Here is a 22,511-nt window from a genome sequence, read left to right on the forward strand (position 1 = left end):
ACACACACTGACATCTCCGGTATGGATTTTTCCAGTCCGGAAATATCAGGTCGTGTGAAAGAGCCCTCTGGGCTGCAGCTATGGCACATCTGGCTTATGTTTTGTGTCCTTAAAAAACCCTTACAAGTGAGCGCTACCATCACCCCCATCTTGCTCCTCTGGTTCTGCCCTATCTGTGCGCATTTGTCCCACCCAAGAGCATAGTATCAGCGAAAATGTACAGTGTAATTTGTTTTCAACTCAGAAGCATTTTCACTGGAAAGCTTGGAAAATCGTAGCCATAGTACACAAAGCAAAATAATTTTATTCAAATTACATAAAAATAAAAGGAATTCACGGTGCAGCACACCTTAACAGCAACGACAAATGATGCACATTTTCAGAAGTTTCTATAGTTGACATCATTAGAAATCCTAACAAATTCAGTTGACTTCCAACTTGCAAGATGTAGCGTGGACAAAATCACATGGAATCAAAGTCATTAGTCTGATGGAATTACAGCTTCCTTCCTCGTGGAGCAAGAACCGTAATGAATAGGTGAAGTGGAAAGGTTGTATCGGTCACCCAAACACTTAGTAATTCTCAATATTTTCTTTGTTCTCGCCATCTCTTTGCTTCAGTTGATTGATTTCATTCTCCAGCTGCACAATCGCACGTTCAATCTCATAGTTCTTACTCACTAGAGATACCCACCTGAATGGGAAAAAAAAAAAACAAAAAAGGGAAACACTGTAACCTGGATGTGCACCATCGGAGAACATAATCCCACACAATGCTTGTAAATCAGGTTTCCAAAAACTTCTCTATCAAAAGGGAATGCATGATCAGAATAGGGCCTGATGCTTCAATTAAGCTTTTATGTTAAACCCATCTATAAAAATGAGGGCGATTTGTTTGTAAGCTTCTATACAATTATTTAAGCATTCATTTTCCCAAAATAGGTGTCAAAGATTCGTTGAGAAAACGCTAGATTATTCAACTAACACAAAATTTTCTGAATGTAAAAATCACAGAAAAAGGTCAAAGAGTAAATTCATACAAAATATTCAAGTTTATTAATTCAAAATACAAAAATAGTACCAATTCAGAGTAACACTTATTGAAGCAAGAAAAACTGGGGAATATTAAACCAGGAGTATAGCTAAAAAAATAATTTACCCAAGTGGGATTGCACACTAAGAGCTAGTATGAGAAATTATATCAGGCACCATGAACAATCCTTTTAGGAACCACAATTGCATCAGCATACCATATAGTCCCATAAAAGGTCATACTTAAATAAAATGGAACCCTGAAAATGCAGCAGCGGCAATTCAAAGAGATGCTACAATGCATGATGTGCAGGTATAGTACAGGTAAGAGGAGCCCTCGCCTGCCGCCTCAACGAGTGTTTCGCCGGTCTTGGTCAGGAGGCGAAATGTGCATTGAGGCAGCAGGCCGGGGCTCATAGTACCTGTACAGGGAGTTGTAGCTGTTGCACATGAACTTTAATTTCTCTTTGCCAAATTGTACATCACGCATTATAGCACCTCTTTGAATTGCCGCTGCTGCATTTTCAGGGTTCCAGTACAATATGTATGTGTAAAAAAGAAGAAAAGAACTAAAAATGGATGTCCACCTTTTGGGGGACTTTTTTTTTTGTAATTAATAGGGTTGTCCCACAAAGTAGATTTTAATTCATAGATTTTGGAATAAAAATGATTTCCAAGATTGGATGTGTTAAACATTTTCCTGTGCCGATAATAATAATCATCTTTATTTTTATATAGCGCTAACATATTCCACAGGGCTTTACAGTTTTGCACACATTATCATCGCTGTCCCCGTTGGGGTTCACAATCTAAATTCCCTATCAGTATGTCTTTGGAATGTGGGAGGAAACCGGAGAACAGGGAGGAAACCCATGCAAACACGTGGAGTACAAACTCTTTGCAGATGTTGTCCTTGGTGGGGTTTGAACCCAGGACTCCAGCGCTGCAAGGCTGCTGTGCTAACCACTGAGCCACCGTGCTGCCCTAGCCAATATGCCACTGCTATGTGCTGTGTCTGACCGTACAGGGACATGATCTGTACATAGAATCACAGGCAGGACTGCAGAAATGTAACCATTTTCAATATGCAATGCTACAGCTCACCTATAATTGTTTTTAAGAGATATTTTGGTTTACATGGATGAAAGGCGAGTTACAAAGATACATCTGCAGGGCCATCACAAGAAGCGGCTTATTACTGTATACTCGAGTATAAGGCTATGTGCATGTCATGATATGTACTTTTGCGTGAAAATGTGCCTCCAGTTGCTTCTACTGCGTTTTCTGGAATACGACGAGGAGAGGAAGTAGCAGAGCGCAGGTGTTGTGGTTGTGGGCATTCGGGGCATCTGCAGGCCTCATGCCCAGCCAGCCCATGGAGGAGTCGTCCTCAAAACCCTACAGCACCTTCAGGTGGGGGCCGGCCTCCAGGTTCCCTTACCCCTCGCCCAAGAGGACGCCTTGGATGGAGTGAGACCCAGCATAGATGCTATCGATGTGGACAGCCGGGGCATCTGCAAGCCTCCTGCCCAGCTGTTCAAATGAGGATTAATCCTGTACCCAGTCGTATTATTAATTATGTACAGCCAAGTGCCATGGAGGACGACGTGTCACCACTACATGAGGACTGGCCTTGTGCCTCACCCACCCATGTTGCACCACTAGGAGTTTATGGTGTGCGACCCGCAGCTATGACGACTTCTGCTCATCGAGGTAAGCACTTGCAGGAGGTCGTGCTGGATGGACAGAGACTTATTGGATTTTGTGACTCAGGGGCTTTCCTCACACTGGCTGATCCCCGAGTGGTTCAGCCTGAGGCAATCCACTGAGGATCTGGGATTGTCATTGAACTGGCTGATGGACAATGGAGGACTATTCCTACAGCCACTGTGGATCTGAACTTTGGTTTTGGGGTCAGGCGATGTGTGGTTGGGGTGATGGGTGGTCTGCCTGCAGATGTTCTCCTGGGCAATGATGTGGGAGAGCTACGATGCCAATTCGTGGCTGCATGAAGCCACATGTAAGTTACGCTCTGCCTGTGTGTACTTAACCAGCGACCTGTAGAGGTCCCTAGTACGTACACAAATTGGGAGGAGAAGGGATTGTCATGATATGTACTTTTGCCCTGTCCTGTATTTGAATAATATGCCATTTGATGTATGTAACTGTTCTCTGGTTTCTATTAGCTGTAATTTATGTATTTTCTTGTGCTGGGAGTTCACCTGTAACAATATGTCTCCTTCCCCCAATACTTGCAGCCCTAAGCTATAATGTAATTAAGCTTTGTCAACATCGCTAGTGGAGGAATAGCCATTCTTCCTCACAGCAGGTGGCTAGTCAAATGTACATACTACATAGACTATGTGGAGCCCACCAGTCTACAATCTTCTGGTGGACCCAACCATTGAATAGAAGGTGTGACCCCTACCCCCTTCATGGGCGGATCCCAGGAGCTCAGACAATCCATTCTTATTTTGAGATCAGATGTGAGGTGATCCTTGAAGGAGAAGGAGTGGGGATTCTTAGCTGAGGCAAGACCCCATGTCCATCTGTGACTGCGGAAGCGAACGGGGCGAGACTTGAGCTGAGGACATATCTCGTCGTTCGTGGGATTGTTTTGGGATCCCTTGGACTCGTGTGGACTATTGCTTTGTTAGCTGGCACAAGGATTATCGGGAGGTGCCCCCGAATCTGTTCCGTTGGACTAATTGTGGACTCTGTAGATCTACCTGCATGTGTTGTTCCAGCGTTCTTGATAATAAATCTGTTGAATCATCCTTCGGCCTGTTGTCCCTTCTTGCTCTGCCGTACACCCCGTCACAGTGCACACGTTGCGGATTAGGCTTAGGAATTTCTGGTGCGGATTCTGCCTCTCCTGGCGGAAAACGCACCTGCAGATGTCGCGTTTTTTGTGCGGTTCCGCAGCGTTTTTGCTGCGGTTTTCTTGCGGATTTGCTGCGTTTTTTACCCCTGCGGTTTTCTATAATGGAATGGGTACAAAAACGCTGCAGATTCACAAAAAAGAAGTGACATGCTACTTCTTTTAAACCGCAGCGTTTCCGCAGCGGATTTTCCGCAAAGTGTGCACAGCATTTTTTTTTTCTCATTGATTTACATTGTACTATAAATCAATTGCGGAGCTGCAGCGCTTCTGCACCTCAAAAAATGCTGCGGATCCGCAACGTGTGCACATAGCCTAAGACGACCTGAGTATAAGCCGAGGCACCTAATTTTACCAGGAAAAACTGGGTAAGCTTATTGACTAGAGTATAAGCCGGGTGCATTGTCTCCTCATCCCTGTCCTGGTATGCATGGCTCCCCCATCCTGGTCCTGGTATGCATGGCTCCCCCCTCCTGGTCCTGGTATGCATGGCTCCCCCCTCCTGGTCCTGGTATGCATGGCTCCCCCATCCTGGTCCTGGTATGCATGGCTCCCCCATCCTGGTCCTGGTATGCATGGCTCCCCCATCCTGGACCTGGTATGCATGGCTCCTTATCCCCTATCCTTGTATGCATGTTTCCTATTAAAAAAACAAAACAAAAACATCCTACTCACCTTCCTGCGTGCCCTCGATGCATCTGGTTCTGACACCAGAAGCTCTTCCTGCCGAGCGACATGGCGCCACTCATTAAGGTAATGAATATTCATTCCACGCCTATGGGAGTGGAGAGGCGTTCATATTCATTACCTTAATGAGCGGGGCCGGAAATGCTGCTGGTGCCAGGACCAACGAGATGCAGCGAGGGCTCGCAGGAAGGCGAGTAGGATATCTTCTGGAAGCCGGCGGCTGCAGGTGTCACTGTGCGCACTATAAGAGAAATAAATATTCATTTCTCTTTAGCAGCGGGCACATTTACAGCGGCTGCACCTCCTCCCCCGCCGGCCCTCTGGAACTATTGACTCGTGTATAAGCCGAGGAGGGCATTTTCAGCACACAAAAAATGTGCTGAAAAATTCGGAAACTACCAGTCAGTGGTGTGGGTAGGGCTGTACAGAGCTCAGTAGATGTTCATCAGAGAAAACAGTGATTTTATAAAAAACTGCAGCAAGCAGCCCAGTAAGTAATACTACATTGCTAGAATCAGGGTCTCTACCTCCACATCATACAGCGCTCAGCGGAGAGTGCCAAAAACCTAGTGACAGATTGACTATAAATATAGCAGCCGGCAAACCACATAATTGTCCTCAAGTAGCTCCAAAAGAAGCCTTAAGGTGCCCTTACAACATTAGGGGAACCTCAGCTAAAACAGTGGACCATCTGTAAAAAGCATGGGGGTAACCTAACTCTTCCCAGATCCACTGGAAAGAACATGATGTGCTCCTCTGGCACTGCCTCCTGGCAGAGTTCTCAAGCACAATCGGGATCAGCGAGGCTTTCAATTAATGATGACTTAATTGCATCCTAAGAGAGGGACTGTTCACTTGGCTCATGGTATCACCGATCCCAAAGTCACACTGATCCCCAAGTACCAGAAAAACTCAGATGCTGGACGGGAGTAGAAGAGATCTCTCCAGTGGATGTGTCACCTACTGACTAGAGGAAAGATGCACCAGCAGCCGCAGCATTTTAAGTTGTTGTGCACTCTGCACAACTGCATTAGGTTAGTAACCTATAATAATCTGCACCTAGTAACCCCATCATAGGTCTTGTTTCTTTTACACTCTCCCCAGATGGCAAAAGTCAAGAGAAATAAGGAGAAGTTGTTATGTTGGATTTGAATATGGCCAATCCTTGGTTTTTACAAAAGATAAGCTGCCACCATGGTATCTGACAGTGGTCGATTCCCCTTTTCCCACTCATGCATGTCAATGGAGGTCAGGATGAATAGCTCATTGTATCAACTTAAATAGATTTCGGGCTAAAATGAAGTTCTGCAGTAATTCCATGTGACTGCAGATATCCCCCTGTATTAACTGTGCGGGGTGGCGGTCTCCCAACTTGCATACTTGCAATCATTTGTAGATTAGACTCCAGAAGCTTCTATCCCTAGAAGGGAATTCAGAGAAGCAGGATGAAACAATGCGGTATGTGACCGGGAGTATGCAAACGGCACACGTGAGGACACGTGACCGCCACCCTGCACAGGAAGTACAGGGGAATCGTGACAGTGTTCAATCTGCAATCACATGGAATGACGGTCCAGGCTGAAACGAAAAGTCTGCAAACTAATTTGTATGGTCAAGGGCTGTGTAGTCAGAGTCTGTGTCCATTTTGGTGGAGTCGAAGGCTGTGTGCCTACGTTGCGCTTTATGGTTTCTGCCGCGTTTTTGCCGCAGCGGAAACGCTTTAAAAAATGCTTAAACGTATTCCCATGCAATCCTATGAGATTCCGCAGTTGCTGGGCCCAGCTGCAGAATCGCATAGCAGTAAAATCAGCAGCATGTTTTCTGCGGAATCGCAGCGATTCAGCCGCCATAGGATTGCATTGAAACGCTCACTTTACGCATGAGGCTATGCCCACCATGCGTAAAGTGAGCGCTTCATGTGCGGATGGTACCCAGTCTGGAGGAGAGGAGACTCTCCTCCAGGCCATTGGGTACCATATTCCTGTTAAAAAAAAAAAAATTAGAATAATAAAAAAATAGGGATATGCTTGCCTTCTGATGGCCCCTGGAATCCTCCCACCTCTCAGGGGTGCATTGCGCGAATCACTTGAGATGACATCGCGGTCACGCGACCATGGCATCACAAAAGGTCCTTCACACAAAGCATCCCTGGAAATGGAACGTACCGGGAGCGCCGCTGAGGAGAGCGGGGGGCCTTCAGAAGGTGAGAATAACCATATTTATTTTTAACATTCTATCTTTTACTATTGATGCTGCACAAGCAGCATCAATAGTAAAAAGTTGGTCACACTTGTCAAGCACTATGCAGCACTAAGGCAGCGGATGAAAATGGCGGACCCGACACACAAAAAAACCTTTTTTGTGCGTCGGGTCCGCCATTTTCGACTGCGCATGCGCAGCTGAAACTCCGCCCCCTCCTCCTCGGAACTCACAATGGGCAGCGGATGCGTTGTAAAACTGCATCCGCTGCCCACGCAGTGCTAATCAATCACACTGTCCGTCGGGCCGATGGTTTGCGACGGCCCGTACCGACGGACTAGTGTGAAAGTAGCCTTATATAGCGCTATCATATTCTGCAGCACTTTACTATCATCGCTGTCCCCAATGCGGCTCACAAACTAGATTCCCTATTGGTATGTGGTTGGAATGTGGGAGGAAACCCAAACAAACACAGGGAGAACATACAAACTCCTTGTAGATGTTGTCCTTGGTGGGATTTGAGCCCAGGACCTCAGAGCTGCAAAACAACAGTGCTAAGCACTGCGCCACAGTGTTGCCCATACCCAATATGTAACCATATGCAATTACGTATGATTTTCACAGTAAAACTTCTCTGATAACATGCACAAAATAACTTACGTAGATTCCATTTCTCTCAGCTTGGCCCCAGATGTCAGTTGGGAGTTTTTCCTCTGCCAATTTAAGTCCTGAATACGTTTTCTTAACCAGACAAATTCATAAAATAAATTAGTGATGGAGAGAAGAAAGCATTTATGAAGAATCATTCATTCATTACTTCTCTGGACGGATAGTCTTAAAGAACCACAGGCTACATTTAATAGATTACGTTTTGCTATGAAATCAGAACCATATTGGCTTGGAGGTTTTGGTTTCTTTTTTTCCATTCCAGTCTTAACACCCTCCTCCTAGATGGTTGAGAAACCTACATAAGGCTTCATCCACCTCCAAATTAATGATCCATATGAGAATTGTATTCTCAAGAAATATAAAAGCAGAACCAAGAAAAAAAAAGTCTTAATACACTTAATTTGGAGACATGAACAAATAACTGACATACTGGTGAACAGGAACCCCTGCACGGATTTATGTAACATAGTTATTAAGGTTGAAGGAAGACTTTAGGTCCATCTAGTTCAACCTATAGCCTAACCTAACATGCCTTAACATGTTGATCCAGAGGAAGGCAAAAAAAAACCCATGTGGCAAATAGTAAGCTCCACATTGGGGAAAAAAATTCCTTCCCGACTCCACATACGGCAATCAGACTAGTTCCCTGGATCAACGCCCTATCAAGGAATCTAGTATATATACCCTGTGATGCACTGTGTTTTGCTATACTACTTCAGAGGAAGGCAGAATACAGTTGTGCTCAAAAGTTTACATACCTCGGCAGAATTTTGCTTTCTTGGCCTTTTTTCAGAGAATATGAATGATAACACCAACACTTTTTCTCCACTCATGGTTGGGCGAAGCCATTTATTGTCAAACTACTGTGTTTTCTCTTTTTAAATCATAATGACGGCCCAAAACATCCAAATGACCCTGATCAAAAGTTCACATACCCCATTTCTTAATACCGTGTATTGCCCCCTCTAACATCAATGACAGCTTGAAGTCTTTTGTGGTAGTTGTGGATGAGGTTCTTCATTTTCTCAGGTGGTAAAGCTTCCCACTCTTCTTGGCAAAAAGCCTCCAGTTCCTGTAAATTCCTGGGCTGTCTAGCATGAACTGCAAGCTTGAGATCTCCCCAGAGTGGATCAATGATATAGAGGTCAGGAGAGATGGCCACTCCAGAACCTTCACTTTGTTCTGCTGTAGCCAATGTCTGGGTGGATGAGTGGAAATTTGCCTCCAGTATTTGAGGATAACATGCTGCATTCATCTTTCCTTCAACTTTGGCCAAGTTCCCTGTGCCCTTGTAGCTCACACATCCCCAAAACATAAGGGATTCACCTACCTGCTTTCCAGAAGGAATGGTGTTCCTTTCATCATAGACCTTGTTGATCTCTCTCCAAATGTAACGTTTATGGTTGTGATTCAATTTTGGTCCCATCACTCCAAATTACCTTGATCCAGAAGTTTTGAGGCTTGTCTCTGTGCTGTTTTGCGTATTGTAGGCGAGATGCTTTGTGGCATTTGCGCAGTAATGGCTTTCTTCTGGCGACTCGACCATGCAGCCCATTTTTCTTTAAGTGCCTCCTTATTGAGCATCTTGAAACAGCCACACCGCTAGTTTTCAGAGAGTACAGTATTTCAGCTGATGGTATTTGTTGTTTTTTCTTTGCATCCCGAACAATTTTCCTGGCAGTCGTGGACGACATTTTTGTTGGTCTACCTGACCGTGGTTTAGTTTTTACAGAGCCTCTTATTTTCCATTTCTTAATCACAGTTTGAACGCTGCTAACTGGCTTTATCAATTCCTTGGATATCTTTTTGTATCCCTTTCCTGTTTTATACAGTTGACTACCTTTCTCGTAGATCCATTGACAATTATTTTACTTTCCCCATGACTCACAATCCAGAAACATCAATGGCTGGATGAAAGATGCAAGAGTTTGTCTGGATTCCCAGAACTTAACTCAGCTTTTATGAACTCACACTGATTACAAGCAAACAGGTCACAGGTGAGGATGTTACCTTTAGTAGCCATTCAAACCCATTTGTGCCAACTTCTGTGCATGTTATCAGGCCAAAATAGCTAGGGTATGTGAACTTTTTATCAGGGTCATTTGGATGTTTTGGGTTGTCATTATGATTTAAAAAGAAATAACACAGTAGTTTGACAATAAATGGCTTCACCCAACCACGAACCATGAGTGTAGAAAAAGTTTTGGTGTCATCAGTCATGGTCAAGAAAGCAAAAATTCTGCCAGGGCAGGGCATGTAAACGTTTGAGCAGAACTGTAAATAGATGGTGAAACATATAGGTGTGGATAATGAAAAGCTCCAGAAAAACCATGCCCTCAGATTTCCCCATCCACGCAGAGTGATTGATAGCTTTTCCTTTCTACAATATAGATCTGTCAATGACGGACAGGGGCGCAGAATTAAGAAGCTCAGCGCTTAAACTGCGATTTGCACGTCTATCTATACTTAGCTGCACCTGGCTCTTCCTGGAAACCACTTCTAAATTGGACAATCTAGTTTCAGCAATTTCATTTGGCGAGAATGTTGCATATACCTTAGTTTCTGAAGATCCTTCTGTGCAGATTCAATCATACGAACAAGATTTCTTTATAAAAAAAAAAAAAAAGAGGGTGGGTAACGGTATATGTACTGAAACCCCCCTCCACCTCTACCCTTTCAGTCACCATTTCAGCTCTCCACTTCTACTTACTCGTTATAGACTCGCCAGGCGTTGCAGCCATGCTGAGACATGATTTCCAGATTCTCGATACGAACAGCTTGATGCTCCAGCTGAGCCATGGAATTGTTCACACACTCCTGCCATGCTGTTATATCATTCCTCTGGCCGGACGAAGGCGCAGGTAATTCATATCTAACAAAAAAAAAACATACAAAAAAGGAACTTTGGTATAATTGCTCTACAAGACATAATAATAATAATTTTATTTATATAGCGCCAACATATTCCGCAGCGCTTTACAAATTATAGAGGGGACTTGTACAGACAATAGACATTACAGCATAACACAAATCACAGTTCAAAATAGATACCAAAAGGAATGAGGGCCCTGCTCGCAAGCTTACAAACTATGAGGAAAAGGGGAGACACGAGAGGTGGATGGTAACAATTGCTTTAGTTATTCGGACCAGCCATTGTGTAAGGCTCGGGTGTTCATGTAAAGCTGCATGAACCAGTTAACTGCCTAAGTATGTAACAGTACAGACACAGAGGGCTATTAACTGCATAAAGTGTATGAGAACATGACACGGGGAACTTTTTTTTTTTTAGATAGGCCACACCAGGATCATTAGGTTAATGTGTTGAGGCGGTAGGCCAATTTGAACAAATTAGTTTTTAGGGCACGCTTAAAACTGTGTGGATTGGGGATTAATCATATTAACCTAGGTAGTGCATTCCAAAGAATCGGCGCAGCACGTTTAAAGTCTTGGAGATGGGAATGGGAGGTTCTGATTATTGAGGATGCTAACCTGAGATCATCAGCGGAGCGGAGGGCACGGGTAGGGTGGTAGACTGAGACTAGAGCGATGTAGGGTGGTGCTGAGCCATGGAGTGCTTTGTGGATGAGGGTGGTAGTTTTGTACTGGATTCTGGAGTGGATGGGTAGCCAGTGTAATGACTGGCACAAGGTAGAGGCATCGGAATAACGGTTGGCGAGGAATATAATCCTGGCAACAGCATTCAGGACAGATTGGAGCGGGGAGTTTGGTAAGAGGGAGGCCGATTAGTAGAGAGTTACAACAGTCCAGACGAGAATGAATGAGTGAAACGGTAAGAGTTTTTGCAGAGTCGAAAGTAAGAAAAGGGCGAATTCTAGAAATGTTTTTGAGGTGCAGATAAGAAGAGCGAGCCAGTGATCGGATGTGGGGGGTGAATGAAAGCTCGGAATCAAGGATGACCCCAAGGCAGCGGGCATGTGGCTTTGGAGTAATGGTGGAACCACACACGGAGATAGCAATGTCAGGCAAAGGTAGGCTAGTAGAGGAGTTCAGTTTTTGACAGGTTCAGTTTCAGATAGAGGGAGGACATGATGTTAGAGACAGCGGTAAGACAATCACTGGTGTTTTCTAAAAAGGTCGACGTGATAACAGGAGAAGAGGTGTATAATTGGGTGTCATCAGCACAGAGATGGTACTGGAAACCAAATCTACTGATTGTTTGTCCAATAGGGGCATTTTACAAAGAGAAGAGGGGGGGGCCTAGGACTGATCCTTGAGGAACCCCAACAGTAAGGGGAAGGTGAGAGGAGGAGCAACCAGCAAAACATACAGTTAAGGATCGGTCAGAGAGATAGGAGGAGAACCAGGAGAGAACGGTGTCCTTGAGGCCGATGGAGCGGAGCATAGTGAGGAGGAGCTGATGATCCACAGTATCGAATGCTGCAGAGAGATCCAAGAGAATTAGCATGGAGTAGTGACCATTAGATTTAGCTGTTAGTAGGTCATTAGAGACTTTAGTGAGGGCAGTTTCAGTAGAGTGTAAAGAGCGGAAACCAGATTGAAGAGGGTCTAGAAGAGAGTTATCTGAGAGATAGCGGGTAAGACGGGAGTGGACCAGGCGTTCGAGGAGTTTAGAGATGAAGGGAAGATTAGAGACAGGTCTATAGTTAGCGGCACAGTTTTGGTCGAGGGATGGTTTGTTAAGTAACGGATGTATGATGGCATGCTTAAATGAGGAGGGAAAAATACCGGAAATGAGAGAAAGGTTGAATATTTTTGTTAGGTGAGAGGTGACAGCCGGGGAAAGGGACTGGAGGAGATGTGATGGAATGGGGTCACTGGTGCAATGGTTGGGCGAGAAGTTGCAAGGAGCCTGATTACTTCTTCTTCTGTAACTGGTTCAAAGTCAGAGAGTGAACTAGATGCAGTGGGGGAGGGAGGACAGTGCATGGTATGAAGAGATTGAGAGATGATTTCCTGTTGAATGTGGTCAATTTTTTCTTTGAAGTAATTGGCCAGATCGTCAGCGCGGAGATCCGTGGTTGGGGCCTGCACTCTTGGGTTGAGTAGGGACTGGAAAGTGTCAAAGAGACGTTTAGGTTTATTTGACAGTGAAGTGATGAGGGTTTTGAAATAGGTTTGTTTGGAGAGGTGAAGGGCAGAGTTGTATGTTTTTAGCATGAATTTATAATGAATGAAATCTTCGGGTAGATTAGATTTTCTCCACAGACGTTCGGCGCACCTGGAGCACCGCTGCAGGAAACGTGTTTGCAGCGTGTGCCACGGTTGTCGCCATCTGTGCTGAGTTGTTCTATGTATAGGAGGTGCAGCTTCATCCAGGGCACTTTGCAGGGTTTCATTGTAATGCTTCAGAGCAGAATCAGGACATGGAGATGGAGGAGATTGGGGCCAATGAGGACTGCAAGTTCTCCATAAGTTTCTGGGTGTTAATGGCCTGTATGTTTCTATAAGTGTGGAAAGTGGGGGTGACCTGAGCGGTATGGCAGTTCTTGATAGAGAATGAAAGAAGGTTGTGGTCAGAGAGCGGGAGAGGGGAGTTTGTGAAATCATCCACTGAGCAAAGCCGGGAGAAGACCAAGTCGAGGGAGTTTCCATCTTCATGTGTTGAAGAGTTAGTATGCTGCGAGAGGCCGAAAGGAGAGGTTAGAGATAAAAGATGAGAAGCAGATGGGGAGAGGGGAGAAGCAATGGGGATGTTGAAATCACCTATGATAAGGGTGGGGGTGTCACAAGAGAGAAAGTGTGGAAGCCAGGTGGCAAAGTGATCCTGGAACTGATGAGAGGGGCCGGGAGGACGATACACCACCGCCACTCGCATGGAGAAGGGGACGTAGAGTCTGACAGCATGGACCTCAAAGGAAGGGAATACAAGTGAGGGTACTTAGGGGATAATTTGGAAGGTACATTTGGGTGAAAGGAGCAGACCAACGCCTCCACTTGCTCTGTTGTCTGATCTTGGGGTATGAGAAAAGTGTAGTCCACCATATGAAAGAGCAGCAGCAGCGGTGGTGTCTGACTGCTGGATCCAGGTTTCAGTAAGGGCCAGGAGAGTAAGACAGTTAGAAAGGAAGAAGTCATGAATGAAGGAGAGTTTATTACACACAGAGCGAGAATTCCAAAGGGCACAATTGAAAGATACAGAAGGCATGCATGGAATATTAATAAGGTTAGAGGGGTTTCTGAGTGTAGTAGTTGGGAGGTTTGACTGGCTATAACATGGGGGGCTGGGGTTGGGAGAGATGTCTCCAGCAACTAGGAGAAGGAGGATATAAAGAGTGAGTAGGTGGTTAAGTGATTTGTGAGAGTGTCTCTTGTGTTGGATGGTGGGACTGAATGGATCTGCGCTGTTAAGCAATGTGAACAGAGCATGAGTGCTATACATAGGAGAGGGAAGGACAGAGGGGCCGATATGGATGGATTGTAAAGAGTTTATGCAAGGGCGGTGAATGTGAGTGAATGCGGCAGTCAGGATATAGAATATACAAATACATATGGTGAGTATTTGTTCTGTTTCAAGGGGATAGTGAATATATTTAGTTTTTCTTACCTGTCTCCTGCCCTGTCTAACTGCCATGTTATAACTGCCGAACTACTTAGAAATAAGTACTTTGAATAAAAGCACACGAATAATAGTGCACGAATGCACCCCTGCATGAATGCTTCCCCAAAGTGTGTCTACATTTATAGAAGGCTAGCTCTTAAGGTACCGTCACACTAGACGATATCGCTAGCGATCCGTGACGTTGCAGCGTCCTGGCTAGCAATATCGTCCAGTGTGACACGCAGCAGCGATCAGGCCCCTGCTGGTCGGGGAAGAAAGTCCAGAACTTTGTTTCGTCGCTGGACTCCCCGCAGACATCGCTGAATCGGCGTGTGTGACACCGATTCAGCGATGTCTTCGCTGGTAACCAGGGTAAACATCGGGTTACTAAGCGCAGGGCCGCGCTTAGTAACCCGATGTTTACCCTGGTTACCATCCTAAAAGTAAAAAAACAAACGCTACATACTTACCTACCGCTGTCTGTCCTCGGCGCTCTGCTTCTCTGGTCTGGCTGTGAGCACAGCGGCCGGAAAGCAGAGCGGTGATGTCACAGCTCTGCTTTCCGGCTGCCCGGCGCTCACAGCCAGACCAGAGAAGCAGAGCGCCGAGGACAGACAGCGGTAGGTAAGTATGTAGCGTTTGTTTTTTTACTTTTAGGATGGTAACCAGGGTAAACATCGGGTTACTAAGCGCGGCCCTGCGCTTAGTAACCCAATGTTTACCCTGGTTACCGGGGACCTCGGGATCGTTGGTCGCTGGAGAGCTGTCTGTGTGACAGCTCTCCAGCGACCAAACAGCGACGCTGCAGCGATCCGGATCGTTGTCGGTATCGCTGCAGCGTCGCTTAGTGTGACGGTACCTTTAGATCTCTTTTTTTTTTGTTAGTTTTTTTTTTTTGGTTTCCCTCTCGTTAGCAATCAATCTAACTCAGTTGAGACAGCAGGACACAATAAATGTGGTGATCAGATAAACAAAAGTCCAGGTCTACATGGATCATAAACCGCTTTGAAACAGTTATGTGATCTCTTTGCATGAGGACAAGCAGAAGTGAGTTAAATATCTATAAACAAAAACAATTGCATACTAAGATGGCTAACATATATAGATATATGCAGGATTCAATGCCGAAGATAGAATGACTCAGATACCATTGAGACTGCTTGCTGGCAGGGACTAGAGCAGTGGGCATGCAGGGAATTCCAGTTCAGAGAATGAATGATAAGATTACCATTCAGACTGCTTGCTGGCAGGGACTGGAGCAGTGGGCATGCAGGGTATTCCAGTTCAGAGAATGAATGATAAGATTACCATTCAGACTGCTTGCTGGCAGGGACTGGAGCAGTGGGCATGCAGGGTATTCCAGTTCAGAGAATGAATGATAAGATTACCATTCAGACTGCTTGCTGGCAGGGACTGGAGCAGTGGGCATGCAGGGTATTCCAGTTCAGAGAATGAATGATAAGATTACCATTCAGACTGCTTGCTGGCAGGGACTGGAGCAGTGGGCATGCAGGACAAGACATCTTGTCTAGAAACATTGATTTACATACGAAAATGTTATAATGTAAGGTACTAAGCAGAATACAGAAAGGAAATTATTTTACAAGGGATTCCATTAACTTTCTAACATGGACAGCAGGAATACATTGCCGCAATGAAAAGCTGCCTTGTGATCCCAGCACCCATTGATCAGCCTTCATGGTCTAATTAATGCACGGGAAATATTAAACAGACTGATTAGTTTTTCTATGATACAAAATTACTGCATATACTCGAGTATAAGCCGACCAGAGTATAAGCCGAGACCTCAAATTTTGCCACAAAAAACTGCGACAACTTAATGACTCGAGTATAAGCCTAGGGTGGGAAATGCAGAAGCTACTGGTAAATTTCAAAAATAAAACAACAGATACCAATAAAAGTAAAATTAATTGAGACATCAGTAGGTTAAGTGTTTTTGAATATCCCTATTGAATCAGAAGCCCCATAAGATGCTCCATACAAAATACGTCCCATATAATGCTCCATAAAGTTTATGATGGGCCCCATAAAATGCTTCATAAAAAAAAATATGCCCCATGTAATGTCGCACAAAGGTTGATTATGGCCCGATAAGGCTACTTTTACACTAGACCGTCGGTACGGGCCGTCGCAAACCGTCGGCCCGGCGTAGTGTGTTAATGTAGCACAACGTGGGCAGCGGATGCAGTTTTACAACGCATCCGCTGCCCATTGTGAGTTCCGGGGAGGAGGGGGCGGAGTTTCGGCCGCGCATGAGCGATCGAAAATGGCGGACTCGACGCACAAAAAAGGTTACATGTAACTTTTTTTGTGCTGAGGGTCCGCCAAAACACGACGCATCCGTCGCACGACGGATGCGACGTGTCGCCATACATCGCAATGCGTCGCTAATGCAAGTCTATGGAGAAAAAACGCATCCTGCGGGCACATTTGCAGGATGCATTTTTCTCCAAAATTACGCATTGCGACGTGCAGCAAACAACGCTAGTGTGAAAGTAGCTTGAGATGCTCCATAGAAACATTTGCCTCATACAATGCAGCATAAAGGTTTATTATGGATCCATAAGATGCTCCATAGAAAATGTGCCCCATATAATGCTGCATAAAGGCTGATTATGGCTCGATGCTCCATAGAATATTATGCCCCATATGCTGCTGCAATTAAAAAAAATAAATAATGACATACTCACCTCTTGTCCTGAGCAGGTGGGGACACCGGCACTTGCGATATTCACCTGTCCCCATTCCACCGCCGCTGTGTCTTCCGGCTCTCTGACTGTTCAGACAGAGGGCGCGCACTAGCCACGTCATCGTGCCCTCTGACCTGAACGTCACCGCAAGAGGATGCGGAAAACGGAGCCCTGCGATGGAACAGGGACAGGTGAATATTGCAATGCTCACCCTCCCTCCGTCATACTCACCCCTCCAGGCACAGTCCCTGGCAGCTTCTCCGATGCAATGGTCTCTGGCGCCGGCAGCTTGTTCCCGTGTTCAGCGGTCACTGGTACCACTCATTAAAGTAATGAATATGCGCTCCACCCCTATGGGAGTGGAGTCACGTCCATATTCATTACTTTAATGAGCGGTACCACGTGGCTGCTGAACAAAGGAAGAGCTGTGGGTGCCAGAGACCATCGGAGAAGTAGGGACCGCACCGGGAGCAGGTGAGTATGTGACAGCCGCCGAACCCTGGGACAATGACTCAAGTATAAGCAGAGGGGGGCACTTTCAGCCTGTCGGCTGTACAGTATAGCTGACAACTTGCTGTATCGGCAACGATCGGTGTTGGCATAGACTTTGGTCGTTTAACCCCTTAGATGCTGCTGTCAATGACTCCATCATATAAATGGTTAAAAGAGTGTGGAGTCTTCCCATTTAACTCCATCGGCACCCTGAGATCGTGATTCTGTGGTCCTGATGTTTGTGATGGCAATTCATGGCCAAATAACAGCCTTAGAGTCTGCCGGCTACAGCAGCCTGTTCAGAAGTCATAAACGTTTAGGTGGGAAAAATACACCTTTTCATTCCCGTCATGCCACTTTTCATTCATTCTTGAAAATCACCTGAAGGGTAAATAAACTACCTGACAGCAGTTTTCAATAGGTCAGGGGATGCGGTTTTTAAAATGGTATCACTTTTGCAGGTTTTTCAATATCTACAACCTCAAAGTTACATCAAACCTGGATAGGTCCCTCAAAAAAATTAAAAGTTTGTACATTTCCTTGAAATAAAAAATGAAAAAAAATTACTGCTACATTTTTAAGCCTCCTAAAAAGGCAAACAAAATAAAATAACATTTTACAAATGGTGCCGAGGTAAAGAAGACATGTGAGAAATGTTATTTATTAATGTTTTTCTGTGGTATCACCATATTGATGAAAGGGATAATCATTCAAAGTCACTGTATTCATTAGATAATTATTAATTGTATAGATATGTATTTTTAATTTTTCATTGAATATATTTTAATTGTATTTATATTTATTATTGGACTGAGCATCTATTCATTAGTTATAGATGCTATTATCTATTTCACAAATTATTCACTCTAAAATGTACAGTCATGGCCAAAATGTTTGAGAATGACACCAAAATTATATTTTCACATGATCTGCTGCCCTCTGGTTTTTATTAGTGTTTGTCTGATGTTTATATCACATACAGAAATATAATTGCAATCATATTATGAGTACCAATAGGTTACATTGACAGTTAGAATGAGTTAATGCAGCAAGTCAATATTTGCAGTGTTGACCCTTCTTCTTCAAGACCTCTGCAATTCTCCCTGGCATGCTCTCAATCAACTTCTTGACCAAATCCTGACTGATAGCAGTCCATTCTTGCATAATCAATGCTTGCATTTTGACAGAATTTGTTGGTTTTTGTTTGTCCACCCATCTCTTGATGATTGACCACAAGTTCTCAATGGGATTAAGATCTGGGGAGTTTCCAGGCCATGGACCCAAAATCTCTATGTTTTGTTCCATGAGCCATTTAGTGATCACCTTTGCTTTATGGCAAGGTGCTCCATCATGCTGGAAAAGGCATTGTTGGGCGCCAAACTGCTCTTGGACGGTTGGGAGAAGTTGCTCTTGGAGGACATTCTGGTACCATTCTTTATTCATGGCTCTGTTTTTAGGCAAGACTGTGAGTGAGCCGATTCCCTTGGCTGAGAAGCAACCCCACACATGAATGGTTTCAGGATGCTTTACAGTTGGCATGAGACAGGACTGGTGGTAGCGCTCACCTCTTCTTCTCCGAATAAGCTGTTTTCCAGATGTCCCAAACAATCGAAAAGGGGATTCATCAGAGAAAATGACTTTGCCCCAGTCCTCAGCAGTCCACTCCCTGTACCTTTTGCAGAATATCAGTCGGTCCCTGATGTTTTTTCTGGAGAGAAGTGGCTTCTTTGCTGCCCTCCTTGAAACCAGGCCTTCCTCAAAGAGTCTCCGCCTCACAGTGCGTGCAGAAGCACTCACACCAGCCTGCTGCCATTCCTGAGCAAGCTTGGCACTGCTGGTAGCCCGATCCCACAGCTGAAACAGTTTTAAGATACGGTCCTGGCGCTTGCTGGTCTTTCTTGGGCGCCCTGGAGCCTTTTTGACAACAATGGAAGCTCTCTCCTTGAAGTTCTTGATGATGCCATAGATTGTTGACTGAGGTGAAATCTTTGTAGCTGCGATACTCTTCCCTGTTAGGCCATTTTTGTACAGTGCAATGATGGCTGCACGTGTTTCTTTAGAGATAACCATGGTTAACTGAAGAGAAACAATGATACCAAGCACCAGCCTCCTTTTAAAGTGTCCAGTGATGTCATTCTTACTTAATCATGACTGATTGATCGCCAGCCCTGTCCTCATCAACACCCACACCTGTGTTAATGGATCAATCAATAAAACGATGTTAGCTGCTCCTTTTAAGGCAGGACTGCAATGATGTTGAAATGTGTTTTGGGGGTTAAAGTTCATTTTCTGGGCAAATATTGACTTTGCAAGTACAGTAATTGCTGTTAAGCTGATCACTCTGACATTCAGGAGTATATGCAAATTGCCATTAGAAAAAATGAAGCAGTAGACTTTGGAAAAATTAATTTGTCTCAGTCTCAAAATTTTTGTCCATGACTGTATGTAATATGTAATATAATTGCACCCTGTCCATTCTTATATTTAGCACAGCTTTGTAATATATCCTTTTTATTAATAATAATTATTTACTCCTCCACAGTATATATATACCGTATGCATCATCACTATACACCCCTTCACATATTTTAATTACTATAATTACATATCTATTCCCTCTTATTAGATAATCAAAAGTCCCCTTAGAGCCTTATGTGTATAGCAGCCACTATTCTGATACATTTTCCACCTTCCCATTTCAGACTGGTGCACATGCCCGGGGCTCTCCGCGTCGGGGCCTTCCCGATGCGCGCACTGGTTGCTCACATGATTGCTGTCGCTAGACGATGGTGGATCGCGTGCGCTCCACGCGCGCAAGTGAAGTGTCCATAGAGACGCGGCGCCGCCACGCATGCGCCGGATATCAGCCAACATCATTCATTGACAGATCTCCCATTGGCCAGTTTTAACTATATATAGTGACACAAGCGCGACTGAAGCCACGCCTCCTGACGAAGAACGGCGAAACGCGCGTTGAGGCGGCAGGCTAGTGTCGAGGTCTCTCACCACATGTAAGTTACATTGCTATATATGAACCTTATATTGATACTATGCAGCTTTGCACTTTCCTACACTATATATAGGTTTCTAAGAATTTGCACTTTATTTTTTCCCCGGATAACTTGTGCAAGATTCTCAGCATAACAACCTTGTTAAGACATTTGATTATGCACACAGCTGCACTGCAATGGATTCCCGTGCACAGGCACTTTAAATAGATTTTGTTTGGTATTAACTATGCAATGAGCTGTATTTTATTGGCATATAAAATTTGGATTAGCTGCTTTTTGTATAATATTGGAATTAGTGTGCATAATTTATTCTGGCATATAGGATTACTGAGTACCTCCCCTACCTTGCTTTGTAAGGCCACATTCACACGTTCCTTTTTGTCCCGCGGGTTTTCCCGCAGCGGATTTGATAAATCTGCAGGGCAAACCCCGCTGCGGTTATCCCTGCAGATTTATCGCGGTTTGTCCTGCGGGTTCCGCTGCGGGATTTACCCCTACTATTGATGCTGCATATGCAGCAATATGCAGCATCAATAGTAATGTTAAAAATAATAAAATCATGATGATATACTCACCCTATGACGTCCCGATCGCCTCGGCGCTGCAGGCGGCGGTTCGGTTCCAAAGATGCTGTGCGACCAGGACCTTCGGTGACGTCACGGTCATGTGACCGCGACGTCACCGAAGGTCCTTTTCGCATAGCAAACCTGAGACCGGATGGCCGCGTGCAGCGCTGAGACTTCCGAGGGTGAGTATAACATGATTTTTTATTTTAATTCTTTTTTTTTAATACAAATATGGTTCCCGGGGCCTGGAGGAGTCTCCTCTCCTCCACCCCGGGTATAACCCGCACATTATCCGCTTACTTCCCGCATGGTGTGCACAGCCCCATGCGGGAAGTAAGCGGATCAATGTATTTCTATGGGTGCAGAATCGCTGCGATTCTGCACAAAGAAGTGACATGGTCCTTCTTTTTTTCCGCAGCAATTCTGCGCGGTTTTTTTCGGGTTTTTCCGCATCATGTGCACTGCGGTTTCTGTTTTCCATAGGGTAACATTGTACTGTACCCTGCAGGGAAAACAGCTGCGGACCCGCAGCGGCAAAATCGCCTCGGTTCCACAGTAAAAACCGCATAGTGTGAACATGGCCTTAGCTAAACTCTGATTAATTATTATTCTTTAATAAAGTTACTTGTCTATAAAAAAATACTCTGGATTTGACCTCTTTTTCAAATTTCTGAGGTCTTTTTGTGAGATATATGTGCTGTATATGAGTTGGATTTACTTCTATGATCCATAAGGGGATTTTTTTGTGTTTCTAAAGTTTGAAAATTGCATTTTTTTTTTACATTTGTCAAATTTCTGATATTTTTTTTTATAAATAAACAAAATATATCGACCTAGATTTGCCATCATCATGAACTATAATGTGCCACGAAAAAATGAATCTCAAAAATCACAGATTTGTTAACTATGGAACGCTTCAACAAAGTGACATTGGTCAGATTTTAAAAATGTTGCCTGGTCACTAAGGGGTTAAAATGGCGATTGGGAATAAGGGCACAGCGCCCCCCAATGTCTGAAAATCCCCAGGGTCTCAGCTACAGGGGGTATTGGAGAACATGATCAGGGCTGGATATTCCAGTCCCCGATCACGTGATCGCCATTATGTCCTCTATTAAAACCATTTACGGTATCTCTTTTCTGACATGACATACATGTCAGAGGAGAGAGAAATTATATCCTCAAGCCTACCTCCCTCCTGGTACCTCCGCCATCCCCTGTACATCTTGCTCCGTTCCCCAGCCATCGCCTCCTCTTCCTGAAAAACACTGGAGGGCGCATGCCTGCCCGAGATCCACCAGCCAGCCAATGGAAACAGCAGGGATTTTCCTAATGGTACCTTTTGATCACTGACCGGGTCTATCACAGTGATCAAAAACCAATAATTAGTAAATCACACCCCTGTGTCATCCTCCAAGTCATTTTTTTTTATAAATTGTATACATTTTTATTTTTTTCATTCCTTGCAGTTAGGGTTTGGCTCATTGTTAGGATTGGGCTTTTTCAAAAATTAAAAGAAAAAAAAAAAAAGATGATGACGATATGACGACTAGTGTTGCGTGCAAGTGCTCACTACTCGAGTTTGCATCGGATGCTCAGGAATGCACAGAGTATCTCGCGAATGCTCAAGTGCACGCTGTGATGCCGCGATCACTAGTGGGTTGGGGAATACTCACTTGGCAGCGATATAACACACAGCAAGACCATATTTTCTTTCACAAAAGTCCATGCCTGGTTTAATATACCT

At 44.6% G+C, this 22,511-nt stretch overlaps 1 protein-coding gene across 2 annotated transcripts in view; it reads right to left on the bottom strand.

Moving 5' to 3' along the window:
* Window positions 1-284: 284 nt before the first annotated feature.
* The window catches only part of BCAS2 (BCAS2 pre-mRNA processing factor), a 75,288-nt gene continuing 53,061 nt past the window's right edge, over window positions 285-22,511 (bottom strand). The window contains exons 4-7 of one of the 2 annotated variants that reach the window (XM_069756118.1): window positions 10,178-10,339; window positions 10,022-10,072; window positions 7,459-7,539; window positions 285-693 (exon numbers count right to left, since the gene is read on the bottom strand). In XM_069756118.1, the coding sequence (XP_069612219.1) occupies window positions 573-693; window positions 7,459-7,539; window positions 10,022-10,072; window positions 10,178-10,339 (415 nt within the window). In that variant the 3' untranslated portion in view covers window positions 285-572. The remainder of the gene's footprint in view (window positions 694-7,458; window positions 7,540-10,021; window positions 10,073-10,177; window positions 10,340-22,511) is intronic. The other variant, XM_069756119.1, reaches the window with a different exon arrangement.

This window comes from Ranitomeya imitator, chromosome 3, assembly GCF_032444005.1.
Source record: "Ranitomeya imitator isolate aRanImi1 chromosome 3, aRanImi1.pri, whole genome shotgun sequence".
NCBI lineage: Eukaryota > Metazoa > Chordata > Amphibia > Anura > Dendrobatidae > Ranitomeya > Ranitomeya imitator.